The sequence below is a fragment of the Lissotriton helveticus genome, chromosome 5_1, assembly GCF_964261635.1.
Source record: "Lissotriton helveticus chromosome 5_1, aLisHel1.1, whole genome shotgun sequence".
NCBI lineage: Eukaryota > Metazoa > Chordata > Amphibia > Caudata > Salamandridae > Lissotriton > Lissotriton helveticus.
Genome location: NC_136065.1, coordinates 1,672,169,035 through 1,672,187,883, shown reverse-complemented (window position 1 = coordinate 1,672,187,883; position 18,849 = coordinate 1,672,169,035). Strand labels below are relative to the sequence as shown.

Sequence of the window (18,849 nt, the reverse complement as noted above, 5' to 3'; positions counted from 1 at the left end):
GAAGAAGACGGAGGAATCGGAGGAGCAGCGGAACAAAGCAGCAAGCCAGTTCCTGATGAAGCTGACGTCCTGAGCGAGGAGCGGAAAACACTGGCAGGAGTGGTGTCTCCTACCCGCCAGCTGTCTCTGGAGCCCGGCTGCATCTCAGGAGGGACGTGGTTCCACCAGATGCGTTCCCGGTTCCTAGTTAGGAACCAAAGGAGCTTAAAATAGTCGGGGAAAAGGGGGGGAACAGGTGTAGAAAACGAAAAAGAAGGTGGCAGGGAGGTAAAATATTACAACAAATAAAAGAAAAGATAGAGCAAAAAAATCCCAAAATGATAAGGAAAGAGTTACAAGAACCCAGAAGTCTAATCGTCTCACTACAGGTGCAGTCAATGTTTCTTTTGTGCTATCTACTTCTTATAACACTGATTCTTTATTTTGCTAACGAGCACTCTACATCAAAAGGTAGAAAAGAGAACACCCCACTAATCCACTCATAGTAAGTTAAAATGAATAAGTGCAGATACTTATCGATTTCTTTTCTTTACTTCTGTCGAGGCTACTGGCGGAGAGGATCTCTGAAGGACCTGAAAAAGAGGAAGCCGCTATTAAGGACAAGACTGTGACTTAATTTCACTTCTATACACAAACTACTTTTGTTTTAAATAAAGTACAAGGAAAGTTGTATCTATCCTGAGTAATTGAATTAACCCACGTTTGGTCACAGCCTCCTAGAAAAAACATCTGTAACCTCGTTGGACCTTAATGTTGTTGTTAACCAGGTCATGGAATTGAGATGTGAGCCCTTGTACTCCTGCCCACTATAGTTCTTTCATGGAAGGGGGATTTGCCTTATTGTATGTGTGTATGTAAGTATGTGTGTATGTGTATATATGTATATATATTCAGATACACATACACACACTTCTGTCTGTCTATTTTTGTGTGTATGTGTAAGGAAACAACTTCTAAACTGAACGAATTGTGAGCTGTCTTGGCGCTAGCGTCCTAAAACAGAAGCATATGAGAATTTTCTTCTTACCGGAAGTAAAAATCAATGTCTTCAAAAATTTCCTAAAAAGAACCAAACTTGGTTCACATTTCAGAATGAAAGACAAAGTATTCCAAAGTTTACCTGCTGAATAGAAGAAGCTTCTACCTCCCCACTTGATTTTCATTATCTTCGGAATAGAGACTAATTTGGCTGTTCCTGATCTAAGATTACGATGGGGCTATACCAAGAAAAGAGCCTCTGAAAGTACTGGGGGCCAGTATTGTGCAGGGCCCTATGGAACATGCACAAGGCCTTGAATGTAATCCTCTCACAAACTGGTAGCCAATGGAGCTCAAAAATGCTCTTTGAGACAGAGCTGAATTTAGGTACCTTCAAAAGAGTGCGAGCTGCTGCACTAGGCAATGATTGAAGCTTTGTTCTAACTGCTTCTGAATTCCCAAATACAAAACATTGCATAGTCAATTTTACTGAAAACCAAGGCTACAATGACTTTGAAATGAAAGGAAGAACTTTATTCAATACTGTCAGAAAAGGGAAATAGGAAGAGGTGATATGATTTGGTCAGAGAAACAGAGCTCTGTATCAAAGAGCATCCCTAGGTTCTTCACTTTCCGAACTGGTGATTGAAGGGGACCAAAATTAGAAGGTCACCATAAAGTGTTCCAATAAGGGATGTTATGGCCAAAAAGGATCACCCCCGTTTTCTCAGTGTTTAACTTAAGGCAGTTATCCTGCATCCAGACTGCTTCTGGGCAAAAAAAAAATTTAATTTGTTGGCTGTAGCCATAGCTTCCAAGGTTTCAGATTGCCATGTGTGACATTTTAAAAATTTGAGAGAAATTATGAGTGACATTTCAACGACTATGAGTGACACTTTCTCGGGAGCAAAAATCATGCAATGAAGACGAGGAAAACTTCTAAATATCAGAAATTACAGCCATTTGAGCAACAAGAAACTCCAAGAACTTCTTGAAACTGCTGCAGAGCACCCCTGTTAAAGGTCACGCACAGACCCTGAAGATAATACCCACTACAGTGGTCTGGTGCCCTAGATGAAACTCACAGAGCTGAGCAGCTGACTGGCTGCACACGCACCCGCTACTGATGAAATTAAGCTCCCAGTCCCACCTGATCATGCAGGGTCCCGCTGAAGTCGGGAGTGACCCCTTGACTATAAGGTCCCTCAGGTTGAAATACTTGAGTTGCTGTGACTTTTATCTTGGTACCATTTTCCAAGCACGTACTAACCTGAAAATGTCACCGACTTCAGTACTTACTTGTAGAGTTGACTAATGCACTGTTTCTGCATCGATGCACTGACTCTGCAGCCTGTTCTTCTTCATCTAGGGCAGCAGGGCTGCTGGCCACAGACTCGTCCCTGCCCCCGGCGCCGCTGGCCAGCTGAGCCGCAGTACTGTCAAGTGTTTGCGCCCGCCGGCCGCGAATCGATGTGACGGATCTGCATGCTCTTGCGCGGCGGGCGGCCATTGAGAGAGCTGTTGTTTTTTTTTTTTACTATCCAGGTATTTCTTTCAAACACAATGTCCCATATCATTTCCATTTTAAAGAGCAGGAGCAGAGCTGTTAGAAATTGATACAGAGGTGAACACTGGTTCCTGCACAAGGTAGGCGGTTTAGAGCCTGTCTTTTATAATCCAGATAGCGTCCTGACAGCAGCGAGCCGAGGCCGGCCTTCTGGGGTCTGACGATGTCTAGGACACAACAAGGGAACAATTTTCATACTTGCTGCTTAAGTGCAATTACTACCTGGGGAGTAGAAAGGAAGGGATGGTAATAGGAAATGAGAGAAGCAAGACTCGAGCCTCGTTGACATGAGTCGAGTCCCCCACCGCTTCTGCCAACTTCCTTTTCCTCCGGACGTGACGGCACTCTACCTGCACATCCGGATATTAATACCGGCCCCCTTGGTGTGCCACAGTGTGAATGACAGCAGTACCATTAACTGCTGCTGACAGGACACGCCCCCCCCCCCTAATTGGCGGCAGTGAGTGAGTCGACTGTGTTAAAGCCGTACCGTGGCGGTTCCGCAGACAGAATATTGAGCATTGTTGTGACAAAGACAAAGGCAAGGCAAATATTTGATACATTGTAGCGCTCCCAGCAACGCCAGAGCTGAGAGCAGATGGATTTAACTATTTAGGAACTCCGGCAGCAAAGCAGCATGTCTCTTGGGAGCAGCAGGGCGGTGCACAAGTGCTGCTGGTGGCGCGCACTGGCAGGTGACGAAAATGCGTAACAATGCATTTCAGTGCGGTGATGCGGATCACCGTACTGAAATGCGTGAGCATCACACCTGATGCGTGATGCTTGGCAGGACTGTGTAGCATCGACATCTGTTGAAATTGACACCAATATCCTGATACTGCAACTGTTGTTACCGGCCCTGTTTGGAGGCTGAGCCAAGAGAAGGTACCAGACCGGGACCGGAAGGCCCGAGGAACTACACCTCCCAGCGGCCCTCAGCGCCGTTGCGCAGCCGCCCTCACCCACAGCGCGCAAGACAGTGCTTTAAATCACTGATGGGGCTCCTGCGGCGTGGGACACGCCCGGGCAAAGCACGGGCCAAGGGCGGGCCCGTTTGTGCCCATTCGAGACCGATTTTTTATTACTACAGTTGCAGAAAGTGCTGATCTACGGAAGTGGGTAAGCTGAACAACGATAACCATTTATTGTCGCTTTGCCGTATGAAACTTGTGGTGCTGTTTGAAAATGGGGAAGAGGAAATTAGCAACATGTAAAAAAAAGGCTGTGGAAAATACCGCACCGATCCCTAACTATTTGAAAAGTGCTATGGGCATAAGAAACGATGAGATGGTGTAAGTGGAAGAACAGCTGGCAGCTGCTAAGACTGCTCTAGATGCTGCTCAACGGGGGGCTAAGTCTGTGGAGGAAGTGCATGATCATAATAACTCTCACAGTCCCGACATTACCCCCCAGGAACCGTCAAATAGCAGTAACAAGAACAACACCCCTAAGAATACTAAATCTGATCAATCGATTAAACTAGGGCCCAGTGTGTCAACTATTCCTCTCGAAATTACTACTGTCTCAGACACACCAGAATCAGACTCGCCACCAGCAAAAACATCTAAACAAAGCTTAGCATCAGGAGACAGAGTGATCTCTCGGACACTTACACTGATCCTCACTGGCCCGTTGACGGACCTTTTGATACTACATGGCACACTGGTTGGAGTGGGGGAGGGGGGACCGGGGTTGGGTTGAATGGGGGATTTGGTTATTGTTGTCTTTCTTCTTTTACCTTTTTGCAACGCTGGACATTTGCATCCATGATGTCGTAATATGTCTTTGGCATATGTGCCCCGCTTTATTACTCAATGTCAGGGAAGACATGCTTGTCTGTCCCGTCCGCTGTATATGCCTAATGCCTTTACGATCTGTCACGACGTCTTCTTCTACGTCTACTAAAAAATCAATAAAACACATTTGAAACTAAATTAAAAAAAAGGGAAAATCTACAAAAACAGCCGTCACCGGACAAGTATTCAAGCCCGTAGATTCACCTAAGGATAAACATGCTATAGACATTCTTTTATAAAAATTGCATGGGAAGATTGATACCATCGAGAGGCGGTTCTTGACTGAAATAAAAACTGTGCAAAAGGACATTGCAAAGTTATTGAATTGGTTACTGCCCTTCAGGGGCCTCCTGTATCAAACACACCACAGAATATAAAATTATATAATACAAGTGATGCATATGTTGGTCCAAAAAATACGAACAGTATGAATAATCAAGAAAGGGCTACTGCCATGCCACCTATCGATACATATGGGAAGGAAGTACATGTTTTACCCACACAAAATCCTGGGGGTGCTATAGGGAATGGTAACAGGAAGAACGAAGGCCAAGACCAAATTGAAAGGCAACAGGACGTCACTTTAAATTTACCCCCACAGGCTACTCATATGTGATTGTCCTAAAAAATGTACCTACATGTCTGAAAACTCTATTGAAACTTGGGACTCCTTGACAAATAGGGTGATTCATTGGTTTACCGTGAATACGACTTGTAGTGTTAGGTGTCTTTTACATGAAATCATCATGGTAGAAGAGTTAACTGGGTGGACAAATCTGTTAAAATGTGTGTGGGTGATTGTGTAATTGTAAATTTTCGTCGGCCGTGTGTGGTGGGCTCATTATTAGAAGAGGTCACAGCCAACCAGGACCGGCAATTTAATCATAATGAAGAAAATATTGTTGCATTACCCCTGGGATATTTTTACAGATCCAGAATAGATTCACCCTTTGGTCGAGCCCAAGCTAGCACCAGTAATCAAGCACATTATATATACCATCTATGCCAAATAGGTTTGAACCACTTGGGAGGTGCAGTGAGGTGGACTGACTAGAACAAAATAATGTATGCCAAAAAGCCGTTGTACAAGATGTTAATGTTGTAAGAGCCCATTTTATTATCTCGAAAGAAACAGTCTATACCGACCAGGCACAAATGCGTGAAGGGATTGTTAACATCACCAGCAATACTTGTGAAAATGTAACTTTCGCAGAAACTGAGACACAAGGTTTTAGAAATGAAATGACCCTGGCTATTAGTGTGGCTGACTTTAACTCTCAGAGCTAGACACTGCAGGAATCACTACATATCATGACATGGAATGTTGCAGGGGTGAGGAGTAAAGTTTGTGACATCTCTTGGCTCAAAAGTATACAAAAGTGTGACCTGGTATTAATACAATAAACATGTCTTACAGCATTTTATTTCATTAATGGGACGATTTCCACCAATGCAATTCCTTCAAGGGCAGGTAGAGCAAGTGGAGGTTTAGCAGTATTAATATCAGTATCCTCTACCTTGATATCAAAAAAACATATATTAAAGCGCAACATTTTCAGTTTTTACTTTTTTCAGTTAAAGGAATATTATAGTGATTAATTTTTATAAAAATATTTTTAATGGTTCAAAACATGAGATCATTACACTATTAGATGAAGAGTTGATCAATTTTACAAAGAGTGCAGGGACCAATTGTATTTTAATTTGGGCAGGAGACTTCAATATAGAACTCTGTAAACTTATATCAGGGATTCAATGCGGTTACGAGGATGAAATAGGTGATAACCCTTCACATTTCCCACATAATTATTATGGGGAAATTATAAATGATGTTATGTGCAAGTATAACTTGGAAATAATGGAGAAGGACGCACATGAGAGCGTCCAAGAAGGAAGGTGCATTACCTATCATTTGAGGGAGCTAGGTCATCCTCATGTATTGATCACTTTATTATTATTATTATTATATAAGCTTTATTCGATTTTCATTAAAAAAATCATAAAAGCACAACACATACATCAAAGTATAATCAGAATTAATATACATTTACGTACACATTAACAGGTAAAAACAGCAGCTGTGATAATCAAATTATTAAAAAGGAAAATTCATACGAATACAATGTGATATAAAATGCAATTAGTACTGTCTAACACAATGAACATGAAAGGACCCAGGCAAAAATGTTTTACCGCATGGTTTTCCGTAACAACATGACAGATCTTAAAAAACAAGATACCGCAAAAATTACATGCTCATCTTCAAGTTTTGATAGTCTAAAGAAGGCAAGCCTACAATTTCTTACACCCCACCGTTTTAAAAGGGGTTTTAGATAAAGTTTTCTAGGGGAGGAATAGAAAGTGCAAAAGAACATTATATGCAAGTTAGATTGCAGAGCGGTGTTATCACAGGTGCAGGGCAATTTGGAGGTAGACCAGTAATTCATCTCCGGTACAGATGCCATGCGAAAGAAGGTCCCAAGGCGAAGACGGGACAAAAGCATTCTGTTATATGGGCTGGGCTCCACAATTAGGTACATTTGCATGCCTTCATTGGGGGTGACTTCCTGAAAGTTTAAGATGGTTTGTTTGTTCTTTTCAGCATTCCATCTCAAAGTTTCCAGATGGGTGATTAGTGTTTTTTTGAGAGCTGGTCTAGATATACCCTCCAGGGTTCTAGGTTTTACATAGTATTCTGAGAGACCCAGCTCATTAAGTAAGGATTTTACGTACGACAGCCATCGGAAACTTGCAACCCCATCTAGGGCCAGGCAATCCTCCAAGAGGTCTCTGTTAAAACTAGCTTCCCCTGTGGTCCATACCTTGTGCCACAAGAGAACTGGGGCCATCTTGATTATGTCGCTCAGGTGTTTTACTCCTATCTCTATGTGCGTCATGAATGAGGATGAGGTTTTTGCAACACCTAGGAGATAACTGATGAATTGATTCTCACAGCCCTGCAAGGATTGATCCTTCTCAATGCCCCAAAGTCCCGCCCCATAGGTGGCTGTGGACACACACTTCGCCCGGTATATCTGCACCAGCTCTTTAATGGGTTTACCTCCCACTCTGTTGGAAAAAGCGCGTAAAGCGCCTATGGTGCGAATGAAGGCCAGCTTCCTCGCTTCAATCGCCTGCTTCCAACGGCATCGCCTGTCAAACAGTATGCCCAAGTAGCAGAACTTATCTACAGTGGCTATATTCTGTTTGTCCAGGGAGACATTACACGGCGCCCTCCTACGCTTGTTGGAGCATGGCATGGTATATGTTTTTGAAATGTTCACTTTTAGTCCTCTATCCTGCATATACCCTGCAAATTTAGTCACCGCCCTCTGCAGTCCCACTTGGGTGCGGGACATTATTGCCGCGTCATCGGCGTACAAAAGAATTGGCGCCGGTGATCCTTTCACGGTAGGGTAATCGTTTTGAAAAAGGGAGAGATAATGGCCCACTGAATTTATATAATAAGTAAAAAGCCTTGGGGCCAAAATGCACCCCTGTCTAACCCCTCTTGACAGGACAAATTTATCAGTGCTTTCGCCCTGCTTACCGTATCTTACTCTTGCCCCACAGTTGTGATATAACTCTCTGATGAAGGTAATTATGCGTGCATCAATGCCCATCTCGGCCATTGTTGTCCATAAAAAGATATGGTCCACGCAGTCAAAAGCACAACTTAAATCAACAAAAGTTATAAAAAGTGACCCATCTCTAGCCTGAGTGTATTTCGCACATAAAAGCGCCAGGTTTAGACACTGCTCAGCAGTCCCTATGCCCTTCCTAAATCCATATTGGAAGTGTGAAACAACGTTATGCTCTTCCTCCCACTCCTGGAGCCTCTTCAAAATAATCCTCCCTGCTAGTTTCATAAGGCCATCCAATAAAGATATAGGCCTTTAGCAGGTCGGGTCATCTCGCCTGCCCTTTTTAAAAATGGGGACCACTATTGCGTCCGACCAAGTTTCGATGAACCCCTTTTGATTGCCCTTGTTCAGCACATTTGTAAGCAGAGGGGCCCAGAAGTGTGGTTCAGCTTTGTACCCGTCTACCGGGGTACAATCCGGCCCTGGTGCTTTGCCTGCTGCACTGTCCCAAATTGCATCCTGCACCTCATTTACTGAGAAAATAATATCAATCGGGAAAGGGCAGACTGAGAAATGGGTGTCCCTCCTAATTTCTGTATTTTGGGTGGACGTTGGGGTCAGCCCTATCGAGGTGGTGGCGTCAGCAGGCTTTGTGTGCTTATATAATTGCCTGAAGTGTGTGAGCCATCTGTCGCCCGTTATAGCCAGATCTATTTTGTTTCCACTATGATTTGGTTGGTACAAAGATTTAACCAATCTCCAAAATTTAGTGGTATTTTTCTGAGAGGCTGCTTCTCTTAATGTGGCCCAAGCTTGCTTTTTTAAGTCAAGGGTTCTTTCTTTTAAGACGCGTTTATATGCTTGCCTAGCGCTGCGGATTAAGTGGGGGTCCCTCAGTTTAGTAGCCAAAACTTTTTTAAGGGCTTTTAGAGCTTTCGTACACTTCCCATCAAACCACCCTTCTCTGGGTGTGTAATTGTTAGCTGCCCGGGTCAGCAAATTTTTAATCCGATATTGTATATTGGCAAAGGATGACATAACTAAAGCGGGGTCCGCGTCTTCCTCAAGGCAAACATTAACATCCTTTAAAGAGTTGGCGATTAGCTTTTTCAGAAACACGCTGGGGACGATCTTCTCCCATTTCACCACGTATCCATTAGTTTTAGATAGTTCTACCCTATAAGGATACCTGCAATGGGTAGGATTTTTAACATTTCGCTCTTTTACTTTTACGCCAATGGAAAGGGGGTAATGGTCGCTAAATACATCCTTGCCAACCACCCACGAGGTCAAGAACCCAAGATTGGCAGTGGTTATCAATATAAAATCAATAGTTGAGTTGCAACCTCTGCCAAAGAAGGTTGGCTCAAACTGCACGGGTACGGAACAAATCTGGTTGGCAAAACCAAGATCAAAGTTGAAAGCAAAAGTATTTAACAGCATCCCCCTCTTTGAGTGAACAAAATGAGTTGGAATTTCCTCACCATGATCTGCAAGACCACACAAAGGAGAATCGGACTGTGGGCAAATTGTACAGTTAAAGTCCCCTGCCCAAATTATTTTTGCCCCCTTAAGGCGATCCACAGAATGCAAAATCAGACGTGACATATATGACATGGTGGATTCCAATTCAATATCAGATATATTATTGTAAAAGTTCACCAGTACAATATTCTCTGACATGCCCCACTTAAAAGATAAAATTTGGAAGTGGGTATTGGAGATAAATTTGTAGATCTTAACATTTGCTGTTGTTGAGACATAGACACAAAGGCCCCCCCTATTATGACCCTGAGCTGACAGCGTGGCCGAGGTGTAAAAAGTTTGGTAACCTAGAAGGTGGACTTCTTCACAACACCAAGTTTCTTGGAAACAAATAATGTCGTGAGAGTGAATAACATCTAACCAGGCTTTGTTATGGACTTTACTTGCTAGCCCCGCAACATTCCATGAAAGAAGTGAGTTGAAAACGGGAACGTTGCTAATGTCCCCACGTGGGCAGCCCGCATCCACACAGGATGAGTCTGCTTGCTGAGTTGGGGTGATACAGGTAAGGGAAAGAATGGGAGGATTGGAAGTGGAACAATTGAGCGTGGACGAATGGGCCGAGTATTGGGTGGAGCCAGGTAGCAAGGATTCACCCGGAGAATCCGTCCCCACCACCAAACTACCCTGACGGCTCTTAGGCTGCTTTTTAGACAGGCTAGATGACAAGAAGTGGGCCGATACGCACTGTCTGTACTGCGGGCCTACAGCAGGCTTAACTTTATTAATCGGTTTGTGAAGTCATTCATTGTCATCTAAGCCTGAAAGTGGCTGGTAAAAGTTTGACAGGGGTATATTCCAGAAATCTTTGGGGTTGTAATGATTTGGATCGCCCCATTGCCGTCTGGGGTTATGAAAATTTCTCAGTGGTGGAGGTGCCTGACTGGGCTGCAACCAGAAATCATCGGTATTGTCATAATGATTCCGGCCCCTTGGTGTTCGCATAGCATCCATGCCATATGGGGCAATTGAGCTATGCAAGATTAAAGCAGAGGTGTGTAAAGGGTAGGGAAAGGTGGTGTTGTGGCCCGTAAGGTGTTTATGAAAACCAGGGATGTTGGGCCCGCAAGGGGCTTTTAGTCGACCATAACTATCAGAGTGGTAGAGTTTTAACCGGGCTGGTGGTTGTCTCAGCAAACCCTCGGGATAGAAATAGCTTAAGTTGTGGGATGAAATTCCCCCCTCTCCTGATCCAGGATACCAGTCACTGATGTGAGTGACCAATCTGTGGTCTTTGAAATTAACTAAGATCACATCACCATCAATGTCCTTGGGTCTGCTACCTACCCAATGACAACGCCTGGCCGAGACGATATCACCATTTAAGTGTGGCGGGAGAGGTCTATTTCTCCTCAACCAATAGATGACCTTGTTTTTTAGATTGGCCTGATGTTCAAGATTACCTTCTGGCAAGGGCGGAACTCCTGTAAGTGCTATCACATAGTTTATGCACTCGGGAGGTAGATCAACGGTATTCGTTGGTCTTCTATTAGATTTATTTGTTACACTATGAGGGGTTTTAGAATTAGTACTATTATTGAAATTCGTACAATGGGGCTTTATAGTGATGTGAGATTTTCCAGCGGGCGGGAATTTATCCAATAGATTTGTATTGATATTACTATTATTTCTATTTTTGAGATTGGGGTCTCCATGCTTGGGTGGTTTTGATGGCCCAGCTATAGAAGGTGCGTATACCTTAGGGATACCGGTCACCATCTTGGGTGGGTTAGATACTTTAGTGTGTAGTGGTAAGTCTGTCGGGGCGTTCGATTTGGGGCAAGATGTTCCGTTATGTTCTAGTAAGATTTTATCGACATGCTCCCCTAATCTTTTGATCCTTTCAGTGAGGGGAAGGATCAACGCCTTAATGAGGCAGTCAATATCATTCAGTAGCCCTGCGTAACTGGGTACCGAGATTGAGTTGGCGGTCATCTCTTTCACAGGATCTTCAGTCCCTACCTTGTCCGGGATAGTAAATGGAGTATGTGGGACTTGAGTGGAAGGAACGGTTCTCCTTTTAACTATAAGCTTCCTTCTTCGCTTCCTTGGTGGGGAGCCAAAGGGGATTTTAACAGTGGGGGTTTTGGGGCTCTTAATGGAGTCCCTTGGCGATGATATTAGCAGCTTGCCCTCGGAAGTACTCTTGGTATGGTGGTCAGGTCCAATTGGGGTAAATACGGGAGAAGGTATGCCTGTATCATAAAGGAGTGCTGGTTCCGCACAAGGAGTGCTCAGGTCTATGATCTGGGTATCAAGTACCTGGCAACAATTAGAGTCGGAAATAGTAATAATGTCCTTCTGTACAGGAGGACTGGTCTGGAAAATGAGGGGAATACCTTCTATAGATAGCGAAGTGTTAACAGGATCTATTGGTGTAGTAAGATCGATGGGGGACGATAAAGTTGTAGTGGATGTATCCGGGGGCTGAAGAGGTTTTAGTTTTAATTTTTCGATGGAGAGACGCCGACCCACACGTTTCTCTGCCAAGGTAAGCTCCCTGTCTACCTCCGTCTTAATTTTGGCAAAAAATGTATCCAAAGGACCAAGCAAGGGGGACCCTTGTGTGGCCGGTACTAGGGTAACCTCAGAGGAAGGCATCATTAAGGACGTGTGAGGACGTATAAGGCAAGGGGCAGGATTGGGGAGCACTAGTATGACTAACAAGAAAGGAAAAAAGGCGCTAAGATTGATAAAGTACAGTTATGCCGAGAGGTCAACTTCCAGAGCAATACGACAAAATTCAAGATGGCCAACTTACAATCTGCTAAAACAAAGAGCAAAGAGAGTGAGCCCGGGCCGGCCGCTGTCGGCCCCGGACGGCCACAGACGGTCCCGCCCTTGTCCCGGGCTTCTCCCGGCGCTCTCCCGCGCAGCGGGATCTACGCCTCCTTTAAATAACTACCTAGCTGATAGGATGGCTAGCGGGTGGGCGGGGCCGGCAGGGAGAGCAGCCCAGCTGATCCTGAGGGCGCGCAGGGATTCCTGGTCCGGCGAGGTCCTGCGCTCCGAGGTGCAGGGGAAGAGACTTCAGCTGGGAAGGAACGCTGTGGCGTCGATCAGCGTGAAGTTACACAGAGTGCATTTTTCTGCCGGTGAAGCCGCCTTTTGAGTCAGAGAGCGGGCGGGCGGGGCCGGCAGGGAGAGCAGCCCAGCTGATCCTGAGGGCGCGCAGGGACTCCTGGTCCTCGGAGTCCCTGCTGTAGCTCGCAGCCCTGCCGGTTATCCTTTCACAGCCCCAAGTGGTCTAAACGTTAATGCCGGTGTCAGTGGGCGCTGCGGGACCCGCGTAGCGGGTCCGGCGAGGTCCTGCGTTCCGAGGTGCAGGGGAAGAGACTTCAGCTGGGAAGGAACGCTGTGGCGTCGATCAGCGTGAAGTTACACAGAGTGCATTTTTCCGCCGGTGAAGCCGCCTTTTGAGTCAGAGAGCGGGCGGGCGGGGCCGGCAGGGAGAGCAGCCCAGCTGATCCTGAGGGCGCGCAGGGACTCCTGGTCCTCGGAGTCCCTGCTGTAGCTCGCAGCCCTGCCGGTTATCCTTTCACAGCCCCAAGTGGTCTAAATGTTAATGCCGGTGTCAGTGGGCGCTGCGGGACCCGCGTAGCGGGTCCGGCGAGGTCCTGCGTTCCGAGGTGCAGGGGAAGAGACTTCAGCTGGGAAGGAACGCTGTGGCGTCGATCAGCGTGAAGTTACACAGAGTGCATTTTTCCGCCGGTGAAGCCGCCTTTTGAGTCAGAGAGCGGGCGGGCAGGGCCGGCAGGGAGAGCAGCCCAGCTGATCCTGAGGGCGCGCAGGGACTCCTGGTCCTCGGAGTCCCTGCTGTAGCTCGCAGCCCTGCCGGTTATCCTTTCACAGCCCCAAGTGGTCTAAATGTTAATGCCGGTGTCAGTGGGCGCTGCGGGACCCGCGTAGCGGGTCCGGCGAGGTCCTGCGTTCCGAGGTGCAGGGGAAGAGACTTCAGCTGGGAAGGAACGCTGTGGCGTCGATCACTTTATTATTTCACGGAATTGTAGGCATCTTGTATCTAAATGTAGTGAACACCCCAGCTTACTAAGTGACCATCACCCTTTGGTATTAACATTGAAATCTTCACTTTTTAAAATAGCCGAACCGTGAATCCATGCCGCTGATGTCAAGGTACAGGGTGAAGATGGGACTTCTATTAAATGGGCGGGAGTTGATCCAAATGTTTTTTCAGAAAGAATAGTCCAAAAAAATAACCATCATATGGTAACCTGTTTAGATAATTCTTCCAGTAGCACTGACATAGATATGGCCTTTTTAAATATCTCGGTTGCACTTGCCGATGATTTGAAACGCAAACAGGGATTTAAAGTTAGCTTTAAAAGCTTCCCACCGGAATAGGGAAGATAATAGTGCTCTGAAGAAACTATACAAACAAGCTTTAAATCAAAGGAAAATGGAGATTAGAGATAACGCGTGGGATAATTTGATTAAAGCTGCCAGCACCAAAGACTCAACACTTTTTTGGAAAACCTTGGATCAGCCACTCTTTAAGGATGTCCAGTCTGTCAAAGTCGATACAGTAGTGACTCCGGAAGAGTGGGTAACCCATTTTGAAGCTATTTTTAATGCAACACACCAGTGCACTACAACAGTTGAGAAAAATAGTACTATCGCATTAAACAATATCAAACTAGAAAGTATAAGTTATGAGGAGATCAGAACAGCTCTTATGAATAGCGCTAATGGGAAAGCGGCAGGGCCAGACGGGGTCCTAATCGATGTTTTTACATTTATTATGGATTTTTGGGTGCCCATCCTACACAAATTTTTTAATGCTACAATTAATGGGGTGATACCTGCATCCTGGGCTGAGAGTGTGATAGTCCCCATTTAAAAAAAGGTTGATAGGAGCAGAGCAAGTCGTTACCGCCCAATATCTCTCCTCGATTCAACGTCTAAGATAATGGGCAGAATGGTGTTGGCCAGACTGGAACTGGGTAAAAGTAAAAAACGTCTTATCTGTAGCCCAGTATGGTTTCAGAAGGGGCATCAGAACGATTGAGCAGTGTCTGAACCTTGAGCTGCTAATAGGAAAATATAGCCTTGCAAGGGATGGCTCCCTTCAGCTTTGCTTTGCAGATTTGTCAGGCGCCTTTGATTTGGTAAATCATTCAAAGTTATGGCAGAAGCTGGAAGGGATGGGCGCCCCACAGGTTATTATTTGTTTTTTTATCACAAATCTATGCACGTTTGACCTCGAAGATACACTTCGGGAAAAATGGGGCATGCACTAAGCTCTTTAGTATCACACGTGGGATAAGACAGGGCTGCACTCTCGCGCCTCTTCTTTTCTCACTTTACAGAACTTAAGAGTCGATGCCCCTAAGGTCCGTAAGCGGGTCACCCCACTATTATTGTATGCCGATGATGCTGTCCTAATTTCTAGGACAGCAAACGGCCTACAAATTTTATGATGGAAAAGCACTTAAAAATTAATTTGAGTAAAACCTTAGTTATGTCATGTGGGAAAAGGAATACTAAGAATAAATCACATTACATCAATGGCATACTAATAGAGAGGACTTTTTCTTTTTTGTATTTGGGGATTCTTTTTAACAGCAAGGGTACATGGAACTCACACATAAATGTATGTAAATTGAAATTCGGGAGATCACTCAAGGCCATTTTTAGATTTTCCCCAAATTTCGGTACAAAACCAGTGCGGGAAATCCTAACATTATATGGGGTAAAGTGCATTACCGGGAGTTGCTACGGGGAGCCCTTTGGGGCTCGGCAGATACCTACCCGTTACAAACCCTGGAAAATAATAATAAGATTGTTAGGCTTACCGACCTCTTCAGCCACTATCATATTACATAGGGAGACTGATACATTATATATTCATGATCTGATTAGCATAGCCGCCTTAACTCTGAGCCATCGTTTTGGACTAAGGAAGAGACACATTTTACGAGGAATATTATTTTGGATTGTCTGTCCCAAGACCACTGTAAGAAAATAACATGGCTAAGCTATATTTGCGGTCTTTTAAACAAATGTAGTTTGGCTGTAAATTTGAAGAGCCCTGAAGATATACAAAACCTGTAAAACGAAACTAAAAAATACGCTCCTCAATATCAGGGCTTTGTTAAGGGATGCTGCCTCGAGCGCTAAACCATGCATATCTTTTTATCTTGAAGGGCCAATATCAACGGGTATTCAGCCATATCTTATTTTTATAACTAACGTTCAGCACAGATTCTACTTAACTAGATTAAGGATGAATACGCTCCACTACCTTTTTTGCATTCCCCAAGAGGGGTAAGTGGTGCTCTAACTTACCAAAACGCCCATGTGATGGTAGGTCTTTACGGAGTACCCTTCACCTTTTACTTTTCTGTAATTTTTATAAAGGTATTAGAAAAACTTTTCTTCGTCCTATTTTTAGAGTAAATAGTCTGTATTCCTTCAAAGCTGCTTCTAATTATATTCGAAAATTGGAGAATGTATTAATCTGTAATGCAGTAATTTGTTTTATATTATTGGCCATTAAACACAGGAAGGATCTTGTACATCTGGAAAATTTCCTTGTATTGTATAAGAGGATAAGGTCTTTATTTTTAAACACAAAAAATAATTCTTGAAACAATTGTATACAAATGTACTTTTATCTTATATTATTGTATGCTTTCATGTACATTTTGTATGTACCGAATAAAGCTTAATTTGAATCGACACCAATATCTGTGTGTCATCGATGTACGAAACTACTGAGAAACTGTGCTATCTAATAAGTTTCACCCGAGGGGTAGCATAGATGTTGATGAACCCTGTGGCACCCCCGACAGGGAAGAAACAAGAATCAGATAAGAATTCCCCAGTGGCAACAGTCTGCTCTATATGTGATTAAAAAAAAGGAGCTAAGGACCTCTTTGTGGGTGTATATATGTTTTTATATATGTATGTGTGTGTACCATTGTTATAAGCAGATCAATTCATGTAAGGAGAAAAAAGTATATTACAACACAAGAAATATGTATATCAGACAATTGCTGTTGCTATGTACTTACAGGTGCATATATAAAAGAGGTCATGCCTGCTACTAAAATCCTAGGAAATGTCATGAAAACATTTGCATACCTCTCCACAAGATAATTTCACACATCAGACCATGTAAATATTACTGTTTATGTGCACAAATGGGTATTTATATGACGGGGTTTTCTCCAGCTAATACAACATTACCAAGTGTCATGTTCATATTCTTATGTATAAATTAATTAAATTTTTTTTAATATAAAAAATTCTCCTTTAACCCATTGCATGCTGCGCGGATTTTCGCCGTTTGTGGCCGGTTTAAATAGTGGGCGGGATTCGGACGGCCCTGGCCGTCCTCTTCAAATGCCCACCTTGACGTATGATGGCAGAGGGGCCGTCCGAAGCATGCAAGGGGTTAAACCTTTGACTCATCCCAAACCTTTCTGACTACTATGAACTCTCAAACATCCTTCTCAAACCTTCCAGAGTTTTTGTTTCCCTGCATTGATCTAAGTTCAATGTTGAGAGTGTTTGAGTCTCCTTGCATTGGCTTATGCCCTGTTTTGGGAAAGGGTTCCGTGCTCCTTGGCTTATTTAATTTTAGGAGATTTCCCCTGTGCCAATGTGGCTCTAGATTTTTAGGTACCTCCATTTGATCTAAAGCAAGGTTTCCCATGTTCCTGTTTTGGCACAGGCACACTTTTTGGAATAGCCATGGGAGTGTTAGCAGTCCCCCTTCATTGTGCCAGGGCCTCTTTTGGGACATGGTCGGAGATGACACAGGCATCCTCGACTAGTGTCCCTCTAGTAATGTGACCTGCTCTGTTTTCTCTTTGAACAGGGGAACCATGCTAAGGGGGCATCTGAAGAGGATGGACAAGAATGTGATGGCATGTTACCAGAAGTGCAATGTGAGCACCTACCAGCTGCAGACCCAGACATTATACCAAGGAATACTGGAGGGTAAGTGGCTAAACAAGCATTTGCAATGCAATCGGTCCTGCCTTTGGAACCTTATGTGTATTTACCTATTCAGCATATTATTGTGAGTACAGCAACATTTACTGTTCTAATGTGCATGAAGCCGGGAAAGTGTGCAGTACCTCAGGCTGTCACTAGGTGTCCATTGGGACCTCTCTTGACCACATAAGATACTGCACACGTTTCTACCAATATAGCAGTGCCAGAAAAGACATGGTAGCGGATGCCAGGAATATCAAAGAATATATTTGTGTGTTTGTTTTTTCAAATATATAATTTTAATTGAATGTTACCACCATGACTTACCCTTCAGAAGTTTACTGAATCTATGAAACACGTATCAAGGTTATCAAGCACAAAGCTGCTCTTGAACATTAAAGCAGAAACTTTCTACAGCAACAAAAAGACTGGCTGCGTGTAGCAGCATCCACTGGGGAGGCCTGGGACAATCTTCCTGGAACCAGAGTGAAACTGCACTCATTATTATTAGGAGGAGAACAGCAACCCAGAATACTGGCAACATGCTTACACTAGTGGAGAAAGTCTTCGAAAGTCAAAGATATATATATAAAGTACCGGCTTAGTGGTGCCAGCGACGCTTTTCCTCCTGGAGACCAAACCGGGAAAGTAAAGTGAACCTGAGGCTGCCCCTTTCAAAGTTCAAACACTTCCCTCAATCCCAGGGAAGTCCATCCTTTCTTTGTGTCTGGGTTTTCCAGAATCCTGAATTGAAGGTCTCAGGATTGAACTGGTAAAGGAAAGTTTGCATATTCGAGTAAGACAGAGTCCGCATAGGTCCCCACTGCTAAGTAACCAACAACAACACAGGAAGAATGGAGGAGGTGTGGATTGTACTCGAGCTTAGAAAAATCTACAGTAACACAGCAGAGAGTTTGCAGATTCATCCCAACCCACAAGGTAAATCAGTTTTCAGAAAGGTGAGCAGAGGGATAAAAAAAAACAAAAAAAGTCCTCAGAACCTTTTATGCAGAGAAATTCAACAATGCAGTAACGAAGCAAGGAATAGAATATTTTAGGAAGCATCATGGCTAAAATTCCGAGTATTGATATTCTCACATTGAATGCGAATAGTCTCAGGTCTAAACCTAGACAGAGGAAAGTGATGGAATATTTAAAAAATAGACAGGCACGGGGGGGTGGCTAGCAGCCAAGCATGGCGGCTGCGTAACAGAAGAGCTCCCGGGGCATTGAGGCTCATTGCATAAATCCGACAAAATTATCCGTGTCAGACCCACCTGAAGTGGCAGAACCCGAAACCTGGGTACAATCGGCGTCAACTGATCCGACCCCGGTCGTTATCCGACGTCGGGAACTGGTTCGGAAGCGAAGAGGCAAAGCGGGCCTACGAACTTTGAAGCAGCACCGGCCTGGAGTA

The 18,849-nt window shown here is 44.3% G+C and overlaps 1 protein-coding gene across 4 annotated transcripts in view; it reads left to right on the top strand.

Annotated features, from left to right (window-relative positions):
* ACIN1 (apoptotic chromatin condensation inducer 1) overlaps nt 1–18,849 on the top strand; it is a 1,432,530-nt gene that overhangs the window by 872,399 nt on the left and 541,282 nt on the right. For all 4 annotated transcript variants that reach the window (XR_013594955.1, XR_013594954.1, XM_078644895.1 and 1 more), the window contains exon 9: nt 17,314–17,435. Coding sequence is in view for 2 of the 4 variants with exons in the window: in XM_078644895.1 (XP_078501021.1) it covers nt 17,314–17,435 (122 nt within the window). In the remaining 2 variants the exon portion in view is untranslated. The remainder of the gene's footprint in view (nt 1–17,313; nt 17,436–18,849) is intronic.